Source organism: Paroedura picta, chromosome 3 (assembly GCF_049243985.1).
Source record: "Paroedura picta isolate Pp20150507F chromosome 3, Ppicta_v3.0, whole genome shotgun sequence".
Classification (NCBI taxonomy): domain Eukaryota; kingdom Metazoa; phylum Chordata; class Lepidosauria; order Squamata; family Gekkonidae; genus Paroedura; species Paroedura picta.
The window spans coordinates 168,077,989-168,096,583 of NC_135371.1; the positions used below are offsets into that span (position 1 = coordinate 168,077,989).

General features: G+C 50.7%; 2 protein-coding genes across 4 annotated transcripts in view; both read left to right on the forward strand.

The window, feature by feature from the left end:
• The window catches only part of SLC27A1 (solute carrier family 27 member 1), a 59,061-nt gene extending 54,172 nt beyond the window's left edge, over positions 1-4,889 (forward strand). For all 3 annotated transcript variants that reach the window (XM_077329344.1, XM_077329343.1, XM_077329346.1), the window contains exon 13: positions 2,336-4,889. In XM_077329344.1, the coding sequence (XP_077185459.1) occupies positions 2,336-2,493 (158 nt within the window). In that variant the 3' untranslated portion in view covers positions 2,494-4,889. The remainder of the gene's footprint in view (positions 1-2,335) is intronic.
• Positions 4,890-9,369: 4,480 nt separating this feature from the next.
• Positions 9,370-17,899, forward strand: PGLS (6-phosphogluconolactonase). Its single transcript, XM_077329349.1, has 5 exons — positions 9,370-9,750; positions 13,716-13,823; positions 14,224-14,325; positions 16,035-16,175; positions 17,357-17,899. The coding sequence occupies exons 1-5, from the start codon at positions 9,457-9,459 to the stop codon at positions 17,492-17,494; spliced, it is 783 nt and encodes a 260-aa protein (XP_077185464.1). The 5' UTR covers positions 9,370-9,456; the 3' UTR covers positions 17,495-17,899.
• The last annotated feature ends 696 nt before the right edge of the window (positions 17,900-18,595 follow it).

Consider the following 18,595-nt stretch of genomic DNA (forward strand, 5'->3'; position numbering starts at 1 on the left):
AATTATTTGGGCTGCCCTTTCTGAGATGCCCTGTCCAGAACTGTACAAGGTATTCCAAAGGGAGATGCATCACCAATCTGAAGATACCAGTCCTTGGGAAGGGCTTGACGTAGCAGCCTTCCCTCCCTCTAGTAGCAGCGGACGCTTACATGCTTTAATGAGTAGAGACCTTATTGTGGGAACCGGCCCCCATGCGTGCGGGATACACACGACTCTTTCTCTCCCTCGACATCCGAGCCTGTTCTTTGACGGGCAACCCACCCCGCGGTCTTCTCAGCACTCGGGTTTTGTTCGAAGAGAAACAGGATGTGTTTGGAGCAGGGTTTCTTCAAAAGGTCCAGATCTCCAAGCAGGCTGGCCTTCCAAGTTTGCTACTAAAGAATCCATTGTCCGCCCTCACAAAGAAACGGCCTGTTCGCTTCAGCGTGTTGGCATTTGCGCTTCCACTCCTTCGCGCTGGAACGAACAGCCTTTTTGCAATTGGGACTGGCTTTGGGAAACGGGCCCAGTTTTGTTGCCCTCCCCTCCCCCCCCAGAAGAGGAGAAGCTTCCACGCTGACTCACAACAAATGAAAAACAGAATCGCACCCCCCAAAACTGAAATAATGGGAACCAGCCCGTGACACGGGGGGCCTGGTGGGAAATTAATGTAGCAGCCCTACAGACGTGAAACTCCAGGAAAATGGTTTGATCCTCCACTGCAGAGTAGCAACTGCTTAGCCGGGACATGGTGGCGGGGGGACTGGTTAAGGCTCAAAGAGGAGGCTGCTGTTTCCGGAACAGCAGACAAGGATTGTTCCATCTCCTGGGGCTGACCTAATTAACCGACGTTTTCTAGGCCGTGGAATTCACATCGATCAGGCTTTCTCATCCTGGTTTTTGTGGAACCCTGGGGTTTCTTGGTGGCCCCGGAAGGGGTTCCTGAGTGGGTGGGAGTTAATTATTTTGAATATATTTTTAAAATTTTGTTAAGCATTTATGGAGTGATATGACCATTGATATGAGCCTCTTGTGGCGCAGAGTGGTAAGGCAGCCGTCTGAAAGCTTTGCCCATGAGGCTGGGAGTTCAATCCCAGAAGCCGGCTCAAGGTTGACTCAGCCTTCCATCCTTCCGAGGTCGGTAAAATGAGGACCCAGCTTGCTGGGGGGTAAACGGTAATGACTGGGGAAGGCACTGGCAAACCACCCCGTATTGAGTCTGCCATGAAAACGCTGGAGGGCGTCACCCCAAGGGTCAGCCATGACCCGGTGCTTGCACAGGGGATACCTTTACCTTTACCTTTATGACCATTGATGGTCATGTTGACTGCCCCAATGGCCAAGGATGGGCCTGGAAGGGGCGGGGCCCTGAGTGGGCGGGTCCACAGCTCTGCTTCCCAAACATATTCTGCCCGATCACACCACATCTGCGGTTTCTCGAAGCCTGAAGGACATTTTAGGGATTTCTCAATGCTAAAACGGTAGAGAAAGGCTTACATAGATCTTTGTCAAAACCCTAATTTTTTCTTGGATGCTTTAGGATGCTTAGGGCTGATCCTGCGTTGAGCAGGGGGTTGGACTAGATGGCCTGTATGGCCCCTTCCAACTCTATGATTCTAAAAGCAACAGACAGGTGTACAGGTTGTACTTTTCAACAAGGAGGCTGCATTGCCTGTGGTGCCTCGCCACCCATGGCCGACAGTGTCAGCCCCCTGTACATCAGCCCCCTGTCATAGTGGTCAGTCTGTGCCCTGTTCTTATCCCCCCCCCCAAATGTGGAGGGCCTTGGCCTCTATGCCCTATTGTTGGCTGTCCAGTAGAACTGATTGGCCACTGTGTGAGACAGGATGGTGGACTAGATGGACCACTGGCCTGATCCAGCAGGGCACTTCTGATATTCTTATGAAGGCCTTGGCCTCTCTGCCCTGTTGGTGGTCCTCCTGAAGAACTGGTTGGCCACTGTGTGAGACAGGAGGCTGGACTAGATGCACCACTGGCCTGATCCAGCAGGGCTCTTCTGATATTCTCCTGAAGGCCTCAGTCTCTCTGACCTGTTAGTGGTTCTCCAAAGGAACTGGTTGGCTATTGTGTTGATGCTGGGCTAAATGGACCACTGATCTGATCCAGCAGGACTCTTCTTGTGTTCTGTGAGGGGAAGGCCTCGGGCTCCCTGCCCTATTGTTGGTCCTCCAGGGGAACTTGTTGGCCATTGTATGAAAGAGGATGTTGGACTAAATGAACCACTGGTCTGATCCAGCTGGGTTTTTCTTACGCTGTGTTCCACTATGGGGAAATTCATCCTGCTGTAGCCAACCTCTTTTTAATTAAAAAAAAACACTTTCTTTTCTTGCCCCAGGCACTTTCAAAATCCAGAAGACCCGCTTGCAAAGGGAAAGCTACGACCCGCACCAGACGTCCGACCGGTTATACTTCCTGGATGTAAAACTCGGCAAGTACCTACCGCTGGACGAGAGCGTGTTCGAGAGGATCCGGGCCGGGAAGGTGTCTCTGTGATTCCTTTGGCGGAAAAGCCCCGTCGCTGCAGGATAGTTGGCTTTTGGGACCCCTTTGCCTGGATAAAGAGACAGACTTGGCTGGAAGAGGCAAAGCAAAGGTTTTTCTCATGACATCTGCTGCAGAGACGGAACCAGACAAGGTGCGGGGCTGGGCTTGCCCACCCCCATGCCCGAAAAGCACATTAACCCTTTCCTGGGACAAGAGCGTGACCTTTTTCTACCGTCCAGTTTTTAGAATGGTCTTTCTCATTCGGGACCGTGGCATCGGGGGACTCCGTACAAACAGGCAGAGTCGACGAACTGTGTCATCGCCTTGAAAGCCCCCGATGAGACGGGTGTTAACCAAGCTAGCCGTAGCCCTGTTCCGTGCCTCAGCCCCATTAAAGCGTCCAGTTCTTCCTGGATTTCCACACTTCTGATTTTACACATTGTAGTAGGCCTTCTGCTGTCGGCTCTGGGAGAGCTGTCCTGTTGATATAGGGGTTGGCTGGCTGGTGACATTTCTGCATCTGATCTTTTGGTTTTTTTTTTAATGACGATTTGGATTTAAATATTCAAAGGGTATCTTGAAAAGGAAAAAAAAAAAGGAGGGAGAATTTGGCACAGATTGAAATGCCCTCTGCTCCTGGCAGCTTGCCTGAAGAAGATCTTTGTGCTGCTCGAAAGCTTCCACCCCTCTGCTGACATCTGCACCAGGCACCGGCGAGGAGGAGAAGGCATTGTTTCGCTTCACCCGCTTAAGGGCCTGCTGACGCAGCCGACGGTCCCTGGCCTGCGGCTGCGATGTTTAAAATGTTTCTGAGTTATGCTGATATGGAATTTCAGGGGGGAAATCGCAGTTCTGTCGTGACATGTTTGCCCTGTTTGGGCAGATCTCCTTTCAGCAGGAAGTGCAAGGCAGCCAATCGAATTGCAGCATGGTGTAGATCAGGGGTAGTCAAACTGCAGCCTTCCAGATGTCCATGGGCTACAATTCCCATGAGGCTCATGGGAAGGGGCTCGTGGGAAATGTAGTCCATGGACATCTGGAGGGCCGCAGTTTGACTACCCCTGGTGTAGATGTTCAGCTGCTCTGTTAGCCTCTCACCCCTCAGCCCGAATGCATCATCTATCTAAGCTTGGAACAGTTCCAAGAAGAGGAAGGGGGAAGGCTGTGGAGTCTCCGGGGTGACCATGTGACAGGAAGCACTATTCCCCCCCCCTTCTCGTTGTAATTATTGGGGAAGAACACTGTGCCACTGCTGAGGCCTTTCTTCCTAGGAGGCCTAATTCCCCAATTAAAATCTTTTTCAGTAACTTCCCGGCATTGTGCCACTCTCTCCCCGCCCCATGCCCTATTAGAGGGGGCCAAGATAACAGCTCATCTGTAGACAAGCACAGGAAAATCCATGTGGCTCAATAAATCTTACAGCTAACAGGGAAAAAATCCCATGTTCTTGCTAGAAGCTAACGTTCAACACAAAGAAAAGCTCTCTTCTTCAGTATCATCAAAGCAAGACCAGACTCCCACGTAACGTCTAGTTCCGTTGCGAAACTTCTTCAGCTTTATGATAACGATCGCACGCGACCAAAAAATTCAAACAGAGCACAAGGTCTCTTCGGAACAGAGCAGAGGTCGTAGATGACATGGAAGACTCTGAAGAACAGAACTTCTCTTCTGTTAACTGTAAGATTTAGCAAGCCACAGGTTTTCTCCCTCCTGTTAGAGGAGGCAGCATTTGACTCCGAGGAACTTTTATTCTCTTTGGCAGGGATGGCGTTTTGCGTCAAGCCAATTTCACAAGGGCTCGTTTAGAATAACGTCCTATTGCAGTGGTGGCCCAACGGTGGCTCTCCAGATGTGCACGGACTACAATTCCCATGAGCCCCTGCCAGCCTGGTGCTAGCAGGGGCTCATGGGAATTGTAGTCCATGGACATCTGGAGAGCTGCTGTTTGGCCACCCCCGTAAATCTATTTTTTTTTCCACTGAGCACATCTTCTAGTTCCAACTTAACCTTAGTTATGGTTCAAAAACCAACCCGTGATTCTCCCTCCCGTCCTTCTTTTCTTAAAAGACCCACAAATGTGCCTTTTCATAACTTCGTGTCACAACCAGGCATAGCTGAAGTTAACTTCTGCAATAAACCTAACAGTGTGATTTTTCTTAATCCTCAAAGGAGACAAAGGCACCCATAGCTGAGCGAACTGCTGGTGAAAACGGTTGACCTTGACTTAAAAAAAAAACACACACAAATACTAAAAACTTCTTTCGTGGTTTTAATTGAAAATCATGCACTGACTAACACGGCTCTTTGAAGCAAAGTTACATTTTCAAAATGGCTGCCACCGTTGTCAAAATATAGCTTTGTTTTGGAAATCCAAAACTTAAAACGAATAAAGAGACTTTAAAGAACCTTGTGGATGAATCTCTCCCGTTTTCTCTCAGCGTCCAGGAGGATGCACACCCCAAGCTGCTGCTGTATACCGAATGAGAGGTCCTATAACCTACTAAATGCATCCCCTAGAACAGGGGTAGTCAACCTGTGGTCCTCCAGATGCCCATGGACTACAATTCCCACGAGCCCCTTATGTCCTGCTCATGCGAATTGTAGTCCATGAACATCTGGAGGACCAAAGGTTGACTACCCCTGCCCCGGAAGACCCAGGAAAAGACACAGCTCCCCGCCCTTCAGGCTTTGTACAGAACAAGTTTTCCTTTATGCCAATAAGCTCCATTTCTGGTTGCTTTTCTAGTCTATGCTCTGTTTCTAGGATCGAATCAAACTGAGTAACATGCCCTGTGTGACAGAGGATGGGATCCTTTTTTTTCTTATAAAAAAAAAACAAAACAAAAACCCTGGCCTTGATGTGTGCTTTCAGGAAGGGGAGGTAGAGCAAGGACCACTTTCGCAGAAGAGAGCCAGTTTGGTGTAGTGGTTAGGAGTGCAGTCTTCTGATCTGGCGATCCGGGTTCGATTCTGTGCTCCCCCACATGCAGTCAGCTGGGTGACCTTGGGCTCGCCACAGCACTGATAAAGCTGTTCTGACCGGGCAGTGATATCAGGGCTCTCTCAGCCTCACCTGCCTCACAGGGTGCCTGTTGTGGGGAAAGGAAAGGGAAGGCAACTGTAAGCTGCTTTGAGACCCCTTTGGGTAGAGAAAAGCGGCATATAAGAACCAACTCTTCTTCTTCTTCAGTAATATCAGGGCTCTCTCAGCTTCACCCACCTCACAGGGTGCCTGTTGTGGGGAGAGGAAAGGGAAGGTGAATGTAAGCCGCTTTGAGACTCCTTCAGGTAGAGAAAGGCGGCATATAAGAACCAACTCTTCTTCTTCAGTAATATCAGGGATCTCAGCCTCCCCTCCCTCACAGGGTGTCTGTTGTGGGGAGAGGAAAGGGAAGGCGACTGTAAGCCGCTTTGAGCCTCTTTTGGGTAGAGAAAAGCGGCATAGAAGAACCAACTCTTCTTCTTCTCCCCCCCCCCCCCAAAAAAAAGTCCTGGAACATCAAATAAACCCAGAGAGCTACAAGGGGGTGTGGGAAACTTGTGCTGCTCCTGAGTATAGGAAAGTTTGATACGGAGACAAAGTCACCAAAGAAGCCATCCATTAGAGAGATTTATTAACTTTAAATGTAGGTGCCAACTTTTCCCGAACGGACATTCAAAAAATCAAGCTGACCATCTGGAAGTACAAAAGGGGGATGTATACAAATGGGAGGAAAATCCGTGTGGCTCGATAGATCTTGCAGTTAACAGGAGAATCTGTGTGATCCGACCAATCATCAAAACAAGACTAGAATCCCAGGCAATGTCTAGTTTCATTGTATGACTTCCTCAGCTTTGTAATAACGCTTGCCCCCGACCGGAAAATTCAAGCAGAGCTCAAGGTCTCTTGGGAACAGACTATTCTGTTTTCAATATTATTATTAAAGAAGACTCTGAAGACCAGAACTTTTCTTTGTGTTTAATGTTGACCTCTAGTTGGAACACACAAATTCTTCTGTTAACAGCAAGATTTTATTGAGCTACGTGTCCCCCCCCCCCACCTCCCGCTTGCAAAAAAGCAAACAGGATGAAACCACAATAAGAATCTAGCTATTTCAAACCAATATGCTCTGTCCTTCCAACAGATTGGGACAGATCACAGCAATAAACAATGAAGATTTGGACAGAACAGAATGGGAGTAGAAGAGAGAATTGTGGGGGTGATCTGGGATGTCCTTCCCGGAAAGGCTGAGGGATTTGGGAATATTCAGTCTGAGGAAGAGAAAGTGTGTGTGTGTGTGTGTGTGTGTGTGTGTGTGTGTGTGGAGAGGGGGCATAATGGTTCTCTTTTAAGTATTGTCACTTGGAGGAGGGCAGGATGCTGTTTCTGCTGGCTGCAGAGGAGAGGACACGCAGTAATGGGTTTAAACTACAAGTACAACGATATAGGCTAGATATCAGGAAAACTTTTTCACAGTCAGAGTAGTTCAGCAGTGGAATAGGCTGCCTAAGGAGGTGGTGAGCTCCCCCTCACTGGCAGTCTTCAAGCAAAGGTTGGATACACACTTTTCTTGGATGCTTTAGGATGCTTAGGGCTGATCCTGCGTTGAGCAGGGGGTTGGACTAGATGGCCTGTATGGCCCCTTCCAACTCTATGATTCTGTGATTCTATGATTCTATTTGAAAGGTCGCTTGGAGGCAGCAGAAGCTAGGACTTGCAATAATTGCAGACAGGAAGGTACCAGTTAGATATTTGGGGGGGGGGGGGGGATTTACAGTACGTTCAGCAACCTAGGAAGGTGGTGAGCTCTCTGCCACTGGCAGTCATCAAGGAGTGGCTGGATGAATTTTTGCCAGGGATGTTTTAGGCTGATCCTGCACTGAGCAGGAGGTTGGATTAGATTGCCTGTCTGGCCCCTTCCAACCCTAGGATTCTCTAATAAAACGCCCTCTGAATGTTAGCCGTAAGCCAAGCCACGTATTGTGACACTGCCGTGCAACAATTAAAACTGCAACACAGGATTACAATGTCTTCGGCACAATCAAACCTGGTCCCGACCTGCAGGGAACGACCTTTTCAAATATCACGACCTTACGAGGCTCTCCGAATAGCTTCCGAAATAGCAAAGTCAGTACTGTGGACTCCGATTGGCAGTAGCTCTCCAGGACCGGAGGCATGCACACCACCTGATCCTTTTTTAACTGCGGGCGCCAGGAACTGAATCTGGGACCTTCTGCATGCCAAGCACACAGCCTGCCACCGAGCCAAAGGACCACAAACAGAACTTGCTGGACTGGGCATAGCAGACCAGAAGAAGAAGAGTTGGTTCTTCTATGCCGCTTTTCTTTACCTAAAGGAGTCTCAAAGTGGCTTACAGTTGCCTTCCCTTTCCTCTCCCCACAACAGACACCCTGTGAGGGAGGTGAGGCTGAGAGAGCCCTGACATTACTGAAGAAGAAGAAGAAGAGTTGGTTCTTATATGCCGCTTTTCTCTACCCGAAGGAGTCTCAAAGCGGCTTACAATCGCCTTCCCTTTCCTCTCCCCACCAGAAACACCCTGTGAGGGAGATGAGGCTGAAATAGCCCTGATATTACTGCTTGGTCAGAACAGCACTATGAGGACTGTGACTAGCCCAAGGACACCCAGCTGGTTGCATGTGGGGGAGCATGGAATCAAACCCGGCTCTCCAGATTAGAAGTCCACACTCCTAACCGCTACACCAGCTAATACAGGGAAGTTTGGTCTCAAGTAGAAGAGTCCCAGGCCATAGAACATTTTAACTGTAAGACGCACAGTGGGAAGGGCCCTCAGTGGAGACTAATACTTGGGAGTCCACCTTCCAAAAAGGCCCTTTTCCCCAGTCTGATCTCTGCCACCTGGAGATGAGCTGTAAAACGGGGATCCCCATGTCCCACCTGGAGACCGGTGACCCATGGGCTGCCCTCTTTCTGACATCTCTGAGAGGAGCCTAACATATAACATTATAGTAATCTGCTCCAGAGATTACAGAAGTTTGAATACAGAAGTGTGGACAGGAGCAAGAGTCCAGGAGGGAAAGTGCTGCTAGCAAATAAAAAGTAGAGCATTTTTTTAAAAAAGCATAAAAACCAGTGCCAGGAAAAGGAGCAATTATTGTATTATTCACATTGGGTTTAGAAACTAATAATTGTGCCTCCTAAACATCTCTTGGGAGGGAATTCCCTATGCAGGGTGCCACCTCTGAGAAGGCCCCGTCTCCTGGTAACAAAAGGTTGAGTTTGGCTGGTGGCTAGGCTTTGTACGCGTGCCTCAACACTGCAGTCCTAAAAAGACATTTGTATTTTATCTTGGTTTGGGGGGCTTAAGAAGCCGTGCTTTCGTTTCATTGCCAAACCTGCCTGGTTGGAGTATGGGGGGGGGAGAGGAAAGCCATTTTAAAAACATTTATTAACTGCCCTCCCTTGTGGCTCAGGGAAGTTAAAAAAATTAATTAAATATGCCCCACAAAGTCCCTGAGGAGCTGCATTTCTGCATGCAGCGGCTGTTCCCTAGGTGGCCAAAAGGCGGCGCGTCAGAAACCCAAAGACTACAGTTCCCATGAGCCCTTGCCAGCAGGGCCAATTTGCAAAGGCTCACGGTAATTGTAGTCCACTGACATCTGGAGAGGCACCGCCCCCCCCCCCCCCCCGTGACAGGGGGACCGTTTGCCTGCACAAACTCCCCCCCACACCATTTTCCCGTCTCCTTCCGGTGGCGCTTTCCGCACTCCCCCCCGACTCGACGCTCCATTCGCGGCTCGGCCTCTTCCGCCAGGACCCACGGAGCGCCGCCTCTCCCTTCACCCACTTCCGGCGGCCGCTCGGGGACGTGCCCCCCGCCCCTCTTCCGCCCGTCTCCCGGACGACGGCGCGCGCTTCCGCCCGGGTCCTCTTCCCCTCGCTATGGGGCCCCCCCGGGCGCGGCGGCCGCGCCTTTCAGTTCCCGTCTCGGCTCCTTCCCCCTCCGGCCCGCCATGCCCGGCTCCGCAGTGCCCCGGCGCGGCCCGGCCGCCTCGCCCGCCTCTGCGCCGCAGGTGTCGGTCTTCCCTTCGCCGCAGGAGCTGGGCTCGGCCTTGGCGCAGCTGGTGGCCCAGCGCGAGGCTCAGTCGGGCCGCTTCTCGCTCGGCCTGTCCGGCGGCAGCCTGGTGCGGATCCTGGCCCAGGAGCTGCCCGCCGCCGCCGCCGCCCCGGCCCGCTGGCTCGTGGCCTTCGTGGACGAGCGACGCGTCCCCCTGCAGGACCCCGAGAGCAACTACGGCGCCTACAAGGTGCGGGCCCGGAGGGGGACTGCGCTGGGGTGGGGCAGGGCGGGGCTCTGGCCTCCTGCTGGGGGAGGGGCTGCTGGCCAAGAGAGACCCCCCCTCCCTGAGCACCCCCATGCACACGTTACCGTGAACGCGTGTCTCGTCTCTGCACGTTGCCATGCAATGCATGGGGCTAAGGGTTCTGGGTTGGGAAATCCCTGGGTTGGGAAATCTGGGTTGGGAAATCCCTGGAGGTCTGGTTTTGGGGTTGGGGTGAAGCCTAGGCAAGGCCACATTTGGGGTCCTCAATGGGGTGCAATGCCCTAGATCCCCACCCTCCCCACCCTCCAAAGCAGGCCGGTTCCTCCAGGGGAGGGCTGATCTGGGTTACTACAACACGGAGAATCTGAACCCAAACAAGAGTCCAGGAACCAGGAAAGGTTAACAAAAGAGGAAACGGCTGTAGGTCTGATGTCATTGAGCCTACAAACCTTTCCCTTTTTGTTAACCTCTGCAATTCTGGTAACCGATCTTGGTCACCGGGAGACCAGTGGCGGTAGCAGAGGCTCTCCAGGGGCCGCCTGGAGGGTGGCAAGCCTAATGGACGCAGGGCATATATATGGCTGTTTCAAGTCTGTGTTCGAGATGAGCCAGTCAGCACACATTTATTAGGTTTATTAGGTTTCTATATGTCTGCACATTTATTAGGTTCTTATATATCTGCACCTACAGCTGAATTGTTAAGTGCTGTTTGCACAGGACTTCAAAGCCTCCTTGGGCGAAGAGGCAACTCCTTTTATCTGTTCTGTAGTGCAACAGAGCCAGTAATTGTCTGCAGATGCTCATGAGAGGCTTTCAGATGTTGCAGGAACCTTCCAGGAAACCTGTCCATGTCGCCTAAGAGGAGTGCGCATTGCCTGCAGTCCTTTCAACATGCACGGCCGCCATGTTGCGGAAAAACTGCAATGCTCCTACGCATGAACCAACCGGGTTTTCATGGTTTATGTTCACCTATTTTGAATTCCTGGCAAATAGATGGGGAAGAAATGGAGGTAGTGACAGATTTTATTTTCCTGGGCTCCAAGATCACTGCAGATGGGGACTGCAGCAAAGAAATTAAAAGACCTTACTCCTGGGGAGGAAAGCTATGGCAAATCTAGACAGCATCCTAAAAAGCAGAGACATCACCCTGCCAACGAAAGTGCGTCTAGTCAAGGCTATGGTATTCCCGGTTGCAATGTATGGCTGCGAAAGTTGGACCATAAGGAAGGCCGAGCGTCAAAGAATCGAGGCTTTTGAACTCTGGTGCTGGAGAAGACTCTTGCGAGTCCCTTGGACTGCAAGGCGAACAGACCGGTTAGTCCTAGAGCAGCCCTGACTGCTCCTTAGAAGGCCAGATCCTGAAGATGAAACTCAAATACTTTGGCCCCCTCATGAGAAGGAAGGACTCCCTGGAGAAGAGCCTAATGCTGGGAGCGATCGAGGGCAAAAGAAGAAGGGGACGACAGAGAATGAGGTGGCTGGATGGAGTCACTGAAGCAGTAGGTGCAAACTTAAATGGACTCCGGGGAATGGTAGAGGACAGGAAGGCCTGGAGGATCATTGTCCATGGGGTCGCGATGGGTCGGACACGACTTCGCACCTAACAACAACAATTTTGAATCTGTACCTACATTGTAAGGAAGTACATTGCCTCTATGGCATGTGTTGTGAAGAATGTGAGCAGAGCTTGGCTCCTTTACCCATGGCTAATATGCGCGTACCACGTGCAACTGTAAGGCTGCCATGAAATGGTTTTAAAAATAAAACTGGGTCACCACCACTGAACAAACCTTGGGGCTTGGATCATGCGTTGGGCGGTATGTGTGTTAAAAGTAACTAAGATGTCTTCAACAAATGTACGCAGAAAAATAAAAATGTACATAGATGCATGCGAATCCTCTGTAACATGCTCAGGATTCTAAATATCACATTTTACAAGGACCCGTTCTCGTTTTTATTTTTAAAAGCGACGCCCAGTGCCTGCTCCTTCCCAACAGATGTATAAACATAATTTTTTACAAACTTACCCATATGCTGTTCTAATTCACTGTCATAATCAATTGCTGCATCGCGCAACATAGGGGGCAATGTGCATTTCCCTGGCTTCCTTCACATTTTTATCCCTCTGGCGTTCAACAGATCTTGATGCTTACGTACCCATTCATTTTCTTTGGAAAAGGCTGTGCTGTCTAATGCTCAGCAAATACCATCGCTGTGGCCAGTAGTTAAATGCGAAACAAATTTCAGCGTCTTCTACGCCATCCTTGCTGTGCAATGAACAGCGGAACAGGAATATTATGGTTTTGTCACATTACGAAATTCTAACGTCCTCTGCAAGATTCCAGCCACAGATGGGTTAGTGGTTCATTAGTGGTCCATCAGGTCAGTCAGCCTTCAGCCACCCCTTCTGAAAACCCACTGTTTGTGGGTCAGCTTTGCTGCTGAGTGCCCTGGAGCAGGGGTAGTCAACCTGTGGCCCTCCAGATGTTCATGGACTACAATTCCCATGAGCCCCTGCCAGCACTTGCTGGCAGGGGCTCATGGGAATTGTAGTCCATGGATATCTGGAGGACCACAGGTTGACTACCCCTGCCCTGGAGCACGTAGAACTCCATTTCGGTCAAGAGCCAGCTTGGTGTCGTGGTTAAGACCAGCGGCCTCTAATCCGGAGAGCCGGATTTGATTCTCTGCTCCTCCACATGCTGGGTGACCTCGGGCCAGTCCTGGTCCTGTTAGAGCTGTCCTCCCAGAGCTGTGCTGTCAGAGCTCTCCCGATCCCACCTGCCTCGCAGGGTGTCTGTTGTGGGGAGAGGAAAGGGAAGGCGATTATAAGCCGCTTTGAGACTCCTTCAGGTAGTGCAAAGCGGGGTATAAAAGCCAGTTTTTTTTCCCTTCTTTGGTGTGTGTGTGTGTTTTGGTGGTTAACCAACTTAGACCCCTTGCGATATGTTCATATGATTCACCTCGCAAGACTGCAGAGTCAGGATTCGTAATAGCCAGCAAATTCGGCCACGTTGCAAACTGCCTATCTGGGTCCCGTTGCAATGAGCTAGAAATTAATTGGCGTCAGGCTCTGCTAGACATGGGAGACACCCATGAAGACGCCATATAAGATTGTGGGTCCATCAAGATAAGTATCGTGTCTATTCAGTCTGACAGCTGCTCTCCAGGGTCTCAGGTGGAGTCCTTAGAAATTGGGGTCACTGTGGGTAGGCAGGTCGTTGTGAATTTCCTGCATTCTGCAGGGGGTTGGACTAGATGACCCTAGAGGTCCCTCCCAGCTCTAGGATTCTATGATTTCCCAGTGCCTGGCCCTTTTCAACTGGAGATCTCAGGGTGAAGTTCGGGTCTCTGCCACTCTTCTGTACTCCTTTTGGCTCCTGGGAGCCCAATTTCTTCTGTCTCATTTCTCAGGTCAGCGAGTTTTAATCAATGCCCCGAGGAAGGCATACACGCCCCTCCTGGTCTCTCTGCTCCACTTTCCCAGCCTGCCAGCTTGACGCCTTCTGCAGATGTTTGCACTGTTTGGTAGGCAAAACTGGGGAAGATGATCACAGGCACACACACGGAGAACATGCCCAAATTGCCTAATACGGAATGATACCATGGGTCCATCATGGTATTGTCTACTCTGAAGTATTGTCTCCTTCCTTCCTTCCTTCCTTCCTTCCTTCCTTCCTTCCTTCCTTCCTTCCTTCCTTCCTTCCTTCCTTCCTTCCTTCCCACTCCCCTTACAATCTCCTTCCTTCCTTCCTTCCTTCCTTCCCACTCCCCTTACAATCTCCCTCCCTCCCTCCTTTGACTTTTTATACTGCCCTCCCAGCAAGCCAGCTCAGGGCAGTGTCCAGTATGATAGATTAAATTACACTGGCTAAGAACAAGCAAAATTTTAATTAATTAATTAAATTAACTTGGGTCCGTTATCTGGTTTCACTTCCCTGCTCCAGACTTCCCTCTTCTCTAAAATCGCCATTCCCGAGGACCAAATTGTCGTCATCAACCCGTCGTTACCGGTCGAAGAGGCGGCGGCGGATTATGCGGCAAAGCTGAAAGAGGTATGACCGGAAGGGGTGGGTGGGTGGGTGGGCAGGTGCATGTTTTCGGGGGCTCCCTTGCAGAATGTCCCAGGGCTCGGCCTGTGCAGCTTTCGTTAGAATGCGAGAGGTTAATTTCGAATCCTTACTCTGTGTTCTTCCTGAGTGCATCTCACAATCTAGGGTGGTAGAGAAAGGCCGTTCCCCGTTTTGTTAATTAATCGTATGCAAAGATTCCTGGGGCAGCTTGACTTGTAGGATTGTCATTCAAATGGGAGGCAGCCTTTCAAAAAATTATGGCATCCTGGCTTGTTTGTCAAAAACAGGGCTTCAGTATTTTGTACGGAGAGGTGTGTTGCCTTTGGGGGGGGAAAGCATCGAATGCTCACCTTCTCCACGGTTCTTACCTTGCTCCCGCCAGGCCTTTCAGGGTGAAGACATGCCTGTGTTTGACCTCTTGATCTTGGGCGTCGGACCGGATGGACACACCTGTTCTCTCTTTCCGGATCATCCCGTCTTGCAGGTGAGTCAGGGCAAGGGTTGGAGGCCAGCCTAGGGTTGTTTGTTGTTCAGCTGTCTTACTAGAGGTCATGCTTCCTAGGGGGAATAAGGGGCGGGCTAGGGGGTCACCCGGGTAACCAGAGCCGGATATTCCAAGCAGCTGAATGGAATTGGATTAAGGATTATGGGTATCCTGTTCTGACCTGAAAACAGCCTGGGCTTTAAAAAGCGATGGTTTAAATAACATGGCACGGGAATGGCTCTGCTGGTGGTACGTTCCCTTGTGTCCTGAGGCTACATCGGCCTCCCAATTTGTTTGGTGTAGTGGTTAGGAGCACGGACTTCTAATCTGGCATGCCAGGTTTGATTCTGCACTCCTCCACATGCAGCCAGCTGGGTGACCTTGGGCTCGCCACGGCACTGATAAAACTGCTCTGACCGAACAGTAATAACAGGGCTCTCTCAGCCTCACCCACCCCACAGGGTGTCTGTTGTGGGGAGAGGAAGGGAAGGCGACTGTAAGCCGCTTTGAGACTCCTTCGGGTAGGGAAAAGCGGCATATAAGAACCAACTCTTCTTCTTCTTCTTTATAAGTTGTATATAAGTTGATTGAGTAAAATAAAGCTCTGTTTTTTTAACCTTCTGAGCCCTACTGCGGTCTGGAACCAGCTGATCTTAGAAACTGGTACAAGTGATTCCCCTGCAAACTTGGGTCATCTGAAAGGATGCCACTCGGCATAGCATTGTGATTGGGACCAGGGCCTTTTCTTTGGTCGCACTGTTGTTGCCAGCCTCCTCTTCAAAGCTCTTCTTGGGAAAAAAGCGTGATGAATCTAAGGAATCAATGTACTGCCTGAGCACTACTGGAATATAACTGGAATAATTGCATAGGGCAGGGATGGCCAAATTGTGCGTCTCCGGATGTCCATGGACTACGATGACCATGAGCCCCTGCTGGCAGGGGCTTATGGTCATCGTAGTCCATGGACATCCGGAGACTCACAGTGTGGCCACCCCTGGCGTAGGGTTATGCTGCGAGGTGTTTTAAAGTCCAGAGCACAAAGAGGCCCCGTTATTCACTAGGGGGAGCCGTAGAACCCAGGGCATGCAGACGGATAGGGGCAAAGAATTTCTGCCGGATATTGACCAGACATTTGCTCTCACCCTCTTTCTTCTCGCACCTTCTGACTGACCGTCTTCATCCCTCCCTCTCTGCCATTATTCAGCTGCCCTCCCTATGAAGTCTCATGGATTCTTTTTTTTAAAAAAAAGATGGCCGCTGATTCTAAAGACCGCTTGGTTGATGGAACCCTAAGCGAATGGCCCGACCCTCCGGCCATGCAATCAACGATGCCGGCAGGATAAAACAAAGGAAGAGAGGGTGCAGTGTAGGGACCCAAATGTCAAGAGAGCCATGCACACGATTGCTTATCCGCACCTGTCCAGATTCTTGTCTTTTTCTCCCCGACACGGTGGACTCAAAAAACTGTACCCTAAGGCCACAGCGTGGTTTGTTGCCTGGGACATGAACCTTATTGGGTTTTGTGCATTATTAGTTATTTTTTTTAAGCGATGTTTTTTTAAAGAGAACGGATGAGACGTGGTTGCCCGCAGAATGAGCTGTTGCGCACCAGTCCCTTGGGGCTGAGAAACCGCTGTGCCAGGCAGACCCCACCCCTCCCCGCAAGCAGCCGACCTTCCCACCCTTTTGTGACCTCTTTCCCCCGGCAGGAGCGAGAGAAGATCGTGGCTGCCGTGAGCGATTCTCCAAAGCCGCCCCCCGAGCGGATCACGCTGACCCTGCCGGTTCTGAATGCGGCCCGGAGTGTGGTGTTTGTGGCCACGGGGGATAGCAAAGCCGCTGTGATAAAGGTGAGGGCCATACCCCCCACCCCAACCCTGAGCGAGAACATTTTACGGTGCCAGGTTGATCTTGCTAAGGAGCCACATTGGATCTTGGACTGTGTTTTAATCCCCCAACCAATTGTTTCTTTTAGAAAGGCCAAGAAAGATGCAAATTCCCTTTTTTTGAGTTTAGATGTTTGCAGATTCCCTTTGTCTGTAAAACTGAGGATTGGATTCGCTGGCACGTTTCCATGGGTGGAGGGTTTTCTGCTGGTGGAGCATGATTGTCCATCTGCCTCCTTCCTGCTGTGGCCCCAAATGCCCCTAAAATGATTTTGGGGGTGCCTCCCCCTGCTTCATGGGTGAGAAAAGTCCTTCGATCTTCAGAAAGGCCCTGGTGGGACAAGTCCAGGGGGATGGCAGCAATCTTGGGACCAGCTATCAGAGGTGCTTGAGGCTGATCCTGCATTGAGCAGGAGATGGGACTAGATGGCCTGTCTGGCCCCTTCCCACTCTATGGTTCTATGATTCTAAGCAGCAACTGGACAGATATCCCGGATGCTTGAGGCTGATCCTGCATTGAGCAGGGGATGGGACTAGATGGCTTGTCTGGCCCCTTCCAACTCTAGAATTCTGAGCAGTGGCTAGACAGATAGTTCTCATGGATGCTTTAGACCAATCCTGTATTGAGCAGGGGGTTGTGATAGATGGCCTAGATGGCCCCTTCCCACTGAAGGGCTCTATGTTTCTAAGCAGTGGCTGGAAAGATAGTTATCCTGGATGCTTTAAGCTGATCCTGCATTGACCACGGGGTGGGACTAGATGTCCTATCTGGCTTTATCCAACTCTGGGATCCAACCCCTATTTCCTTTCCCAAGAATGGAAGGGGGACGAACCAACCAGGGCAGTTGCCTCCTTAAATTGGGCAATTGCCCATAGCCGCCTTTTGCATGCGGTGCCATCGGCTGCCTTTGCCTGATCGCCAGGGGAGAGTAGCCGCTGCCAGAGCTAGCGAGGTATTGCTACCAACCCACCAGGCTTAAACCGTGCTTTCTGGTAACCAAAAATCAAGGTTCGGGCGCATCTCATTTAAACACACAGAAGGGCCTCAGGACAGGAGAACTGTCATTCCTCCTGTCTCTTGAGCACAAAATGCAAAGTGTCAGATTTCAAGCAAGGAGGCCTTACCGTTCTGTTTTTCCCGGCAGCGCATCCTCGAAGGCGAGGAAGAAAACCCTCTGCCAGCCGCCCTGGTCCAGCCTCATACCGGGAAGGTGTACTGGTTTCTGGATGAGCCGGCAGCCAAGGAGCTGACGATTCCCTTTGAGAAGCACTCCATCTTGTAGAAGGCTCACGTCCCGCGACCTTCGGGTTTGGGGGGGAAGCCCACCAAGGGCAGCTGCGGGGAGAGCCCGTCCCGCTAACATTCCAGGTCACAGTCTCCACGTCCGGTCGTAGCGCTCAGGAGCAGCACGAAACTAACACTGTATTTCCCCTTCTCTCTCTTTCTCTCTTTCTCTTTCTCTCTTCCTGTCTCTCTCTTTAATTTTAAGAAGTGGTACGTTTGTGGAGCACTGTGTTTAACAGATGTGGTCATTTCTTTAGCCGGGGCAAAACGTTGTCACAGGAGCACTGGCCCCCGGCTCCTAGGCGTCGAGGGGATCACACAGAACGGCGTGACGGTCTTTTTATCATGTGAACGGTCTAATGTGGTGTCAAGTGAATGCACAATTAAAGATGTACAATTGCAACCACTGTGTTTTCTCTCCCCCTTTTTCTCTTTCTCAGCCCTGGAATGGGTGGCAGTTATTTAATTATTTTATATATTTTTTAATAATCTGCTCAACATTTATCGTGTGATATCAGCACATGGCATCCGGCCCGCTCAATTCCTGGCAAATAGATGGGGAAGAAATGGAGATAGTGACAGATTTTATTTTCCTGGGCTCCAAGATCACTGCAGATGGGGACTGCAGCAAAGAAATTAAAAGACGCTTGCTCCTGGGGAGGAAAGCTATGGCAAATCTAGACAGCATCCTAAAAAGCAGAGACATCACCCTGCCAACAAAAGTGCGTTTAGTCAAGGCTATGGTCTTCCCAGTTGCAATGTATGGCTGCGAAAGTTGGACCATAAGGAAGGCCGAGCGTCAAAGAATTGAGGCTTTTGAACTCTGGTGCTGGAGAAGACTCTTGCGAGTCCCTTGGACTGCAAGGCGAACAAACCGGTCAGTCCTAGAGGAGATCAGCCCTGACTGCTCCTTAGAAGGCCAGATCCTGAAGAGGAAACTCAAATACTTTGGCCACCTCATGAGAAGGAAGGAATCCCTGGAGAAGAGCCTAATGCTGGGAGCGATCGAGGGCAAAAGAAGAAGGGGACGACAGAGAATGAGGTGGCTGGACGGAGTCACTGAAGCAGTAGGTGCAAACTTAAATGGACTCCAGGGAAT

Coding starts and splice junctions, on each gene's coding strand:
- PGLS (XM_077329349.1), top strand. CDS start 9,457: ATGCCCGGCTCCGCAGTGCCCCGGCGCGGCCCGGCCGCCTCGCCCGCC. Junction 9,751..13,715: donor GCAACTACGGCGCCTACAAG/GTGCGGGCCCGG, acceptor TCCCTGCTCCAG/ACTTCCCTCTTCTCTAAAAT. Junction 16,176..17,356: donor GCAAAGCCGCTGTGATAAAG/GTGAGGGCCATA, acceptor TTTTCCCGGCAG/CGCATCCTCGAAGGCGAGGA.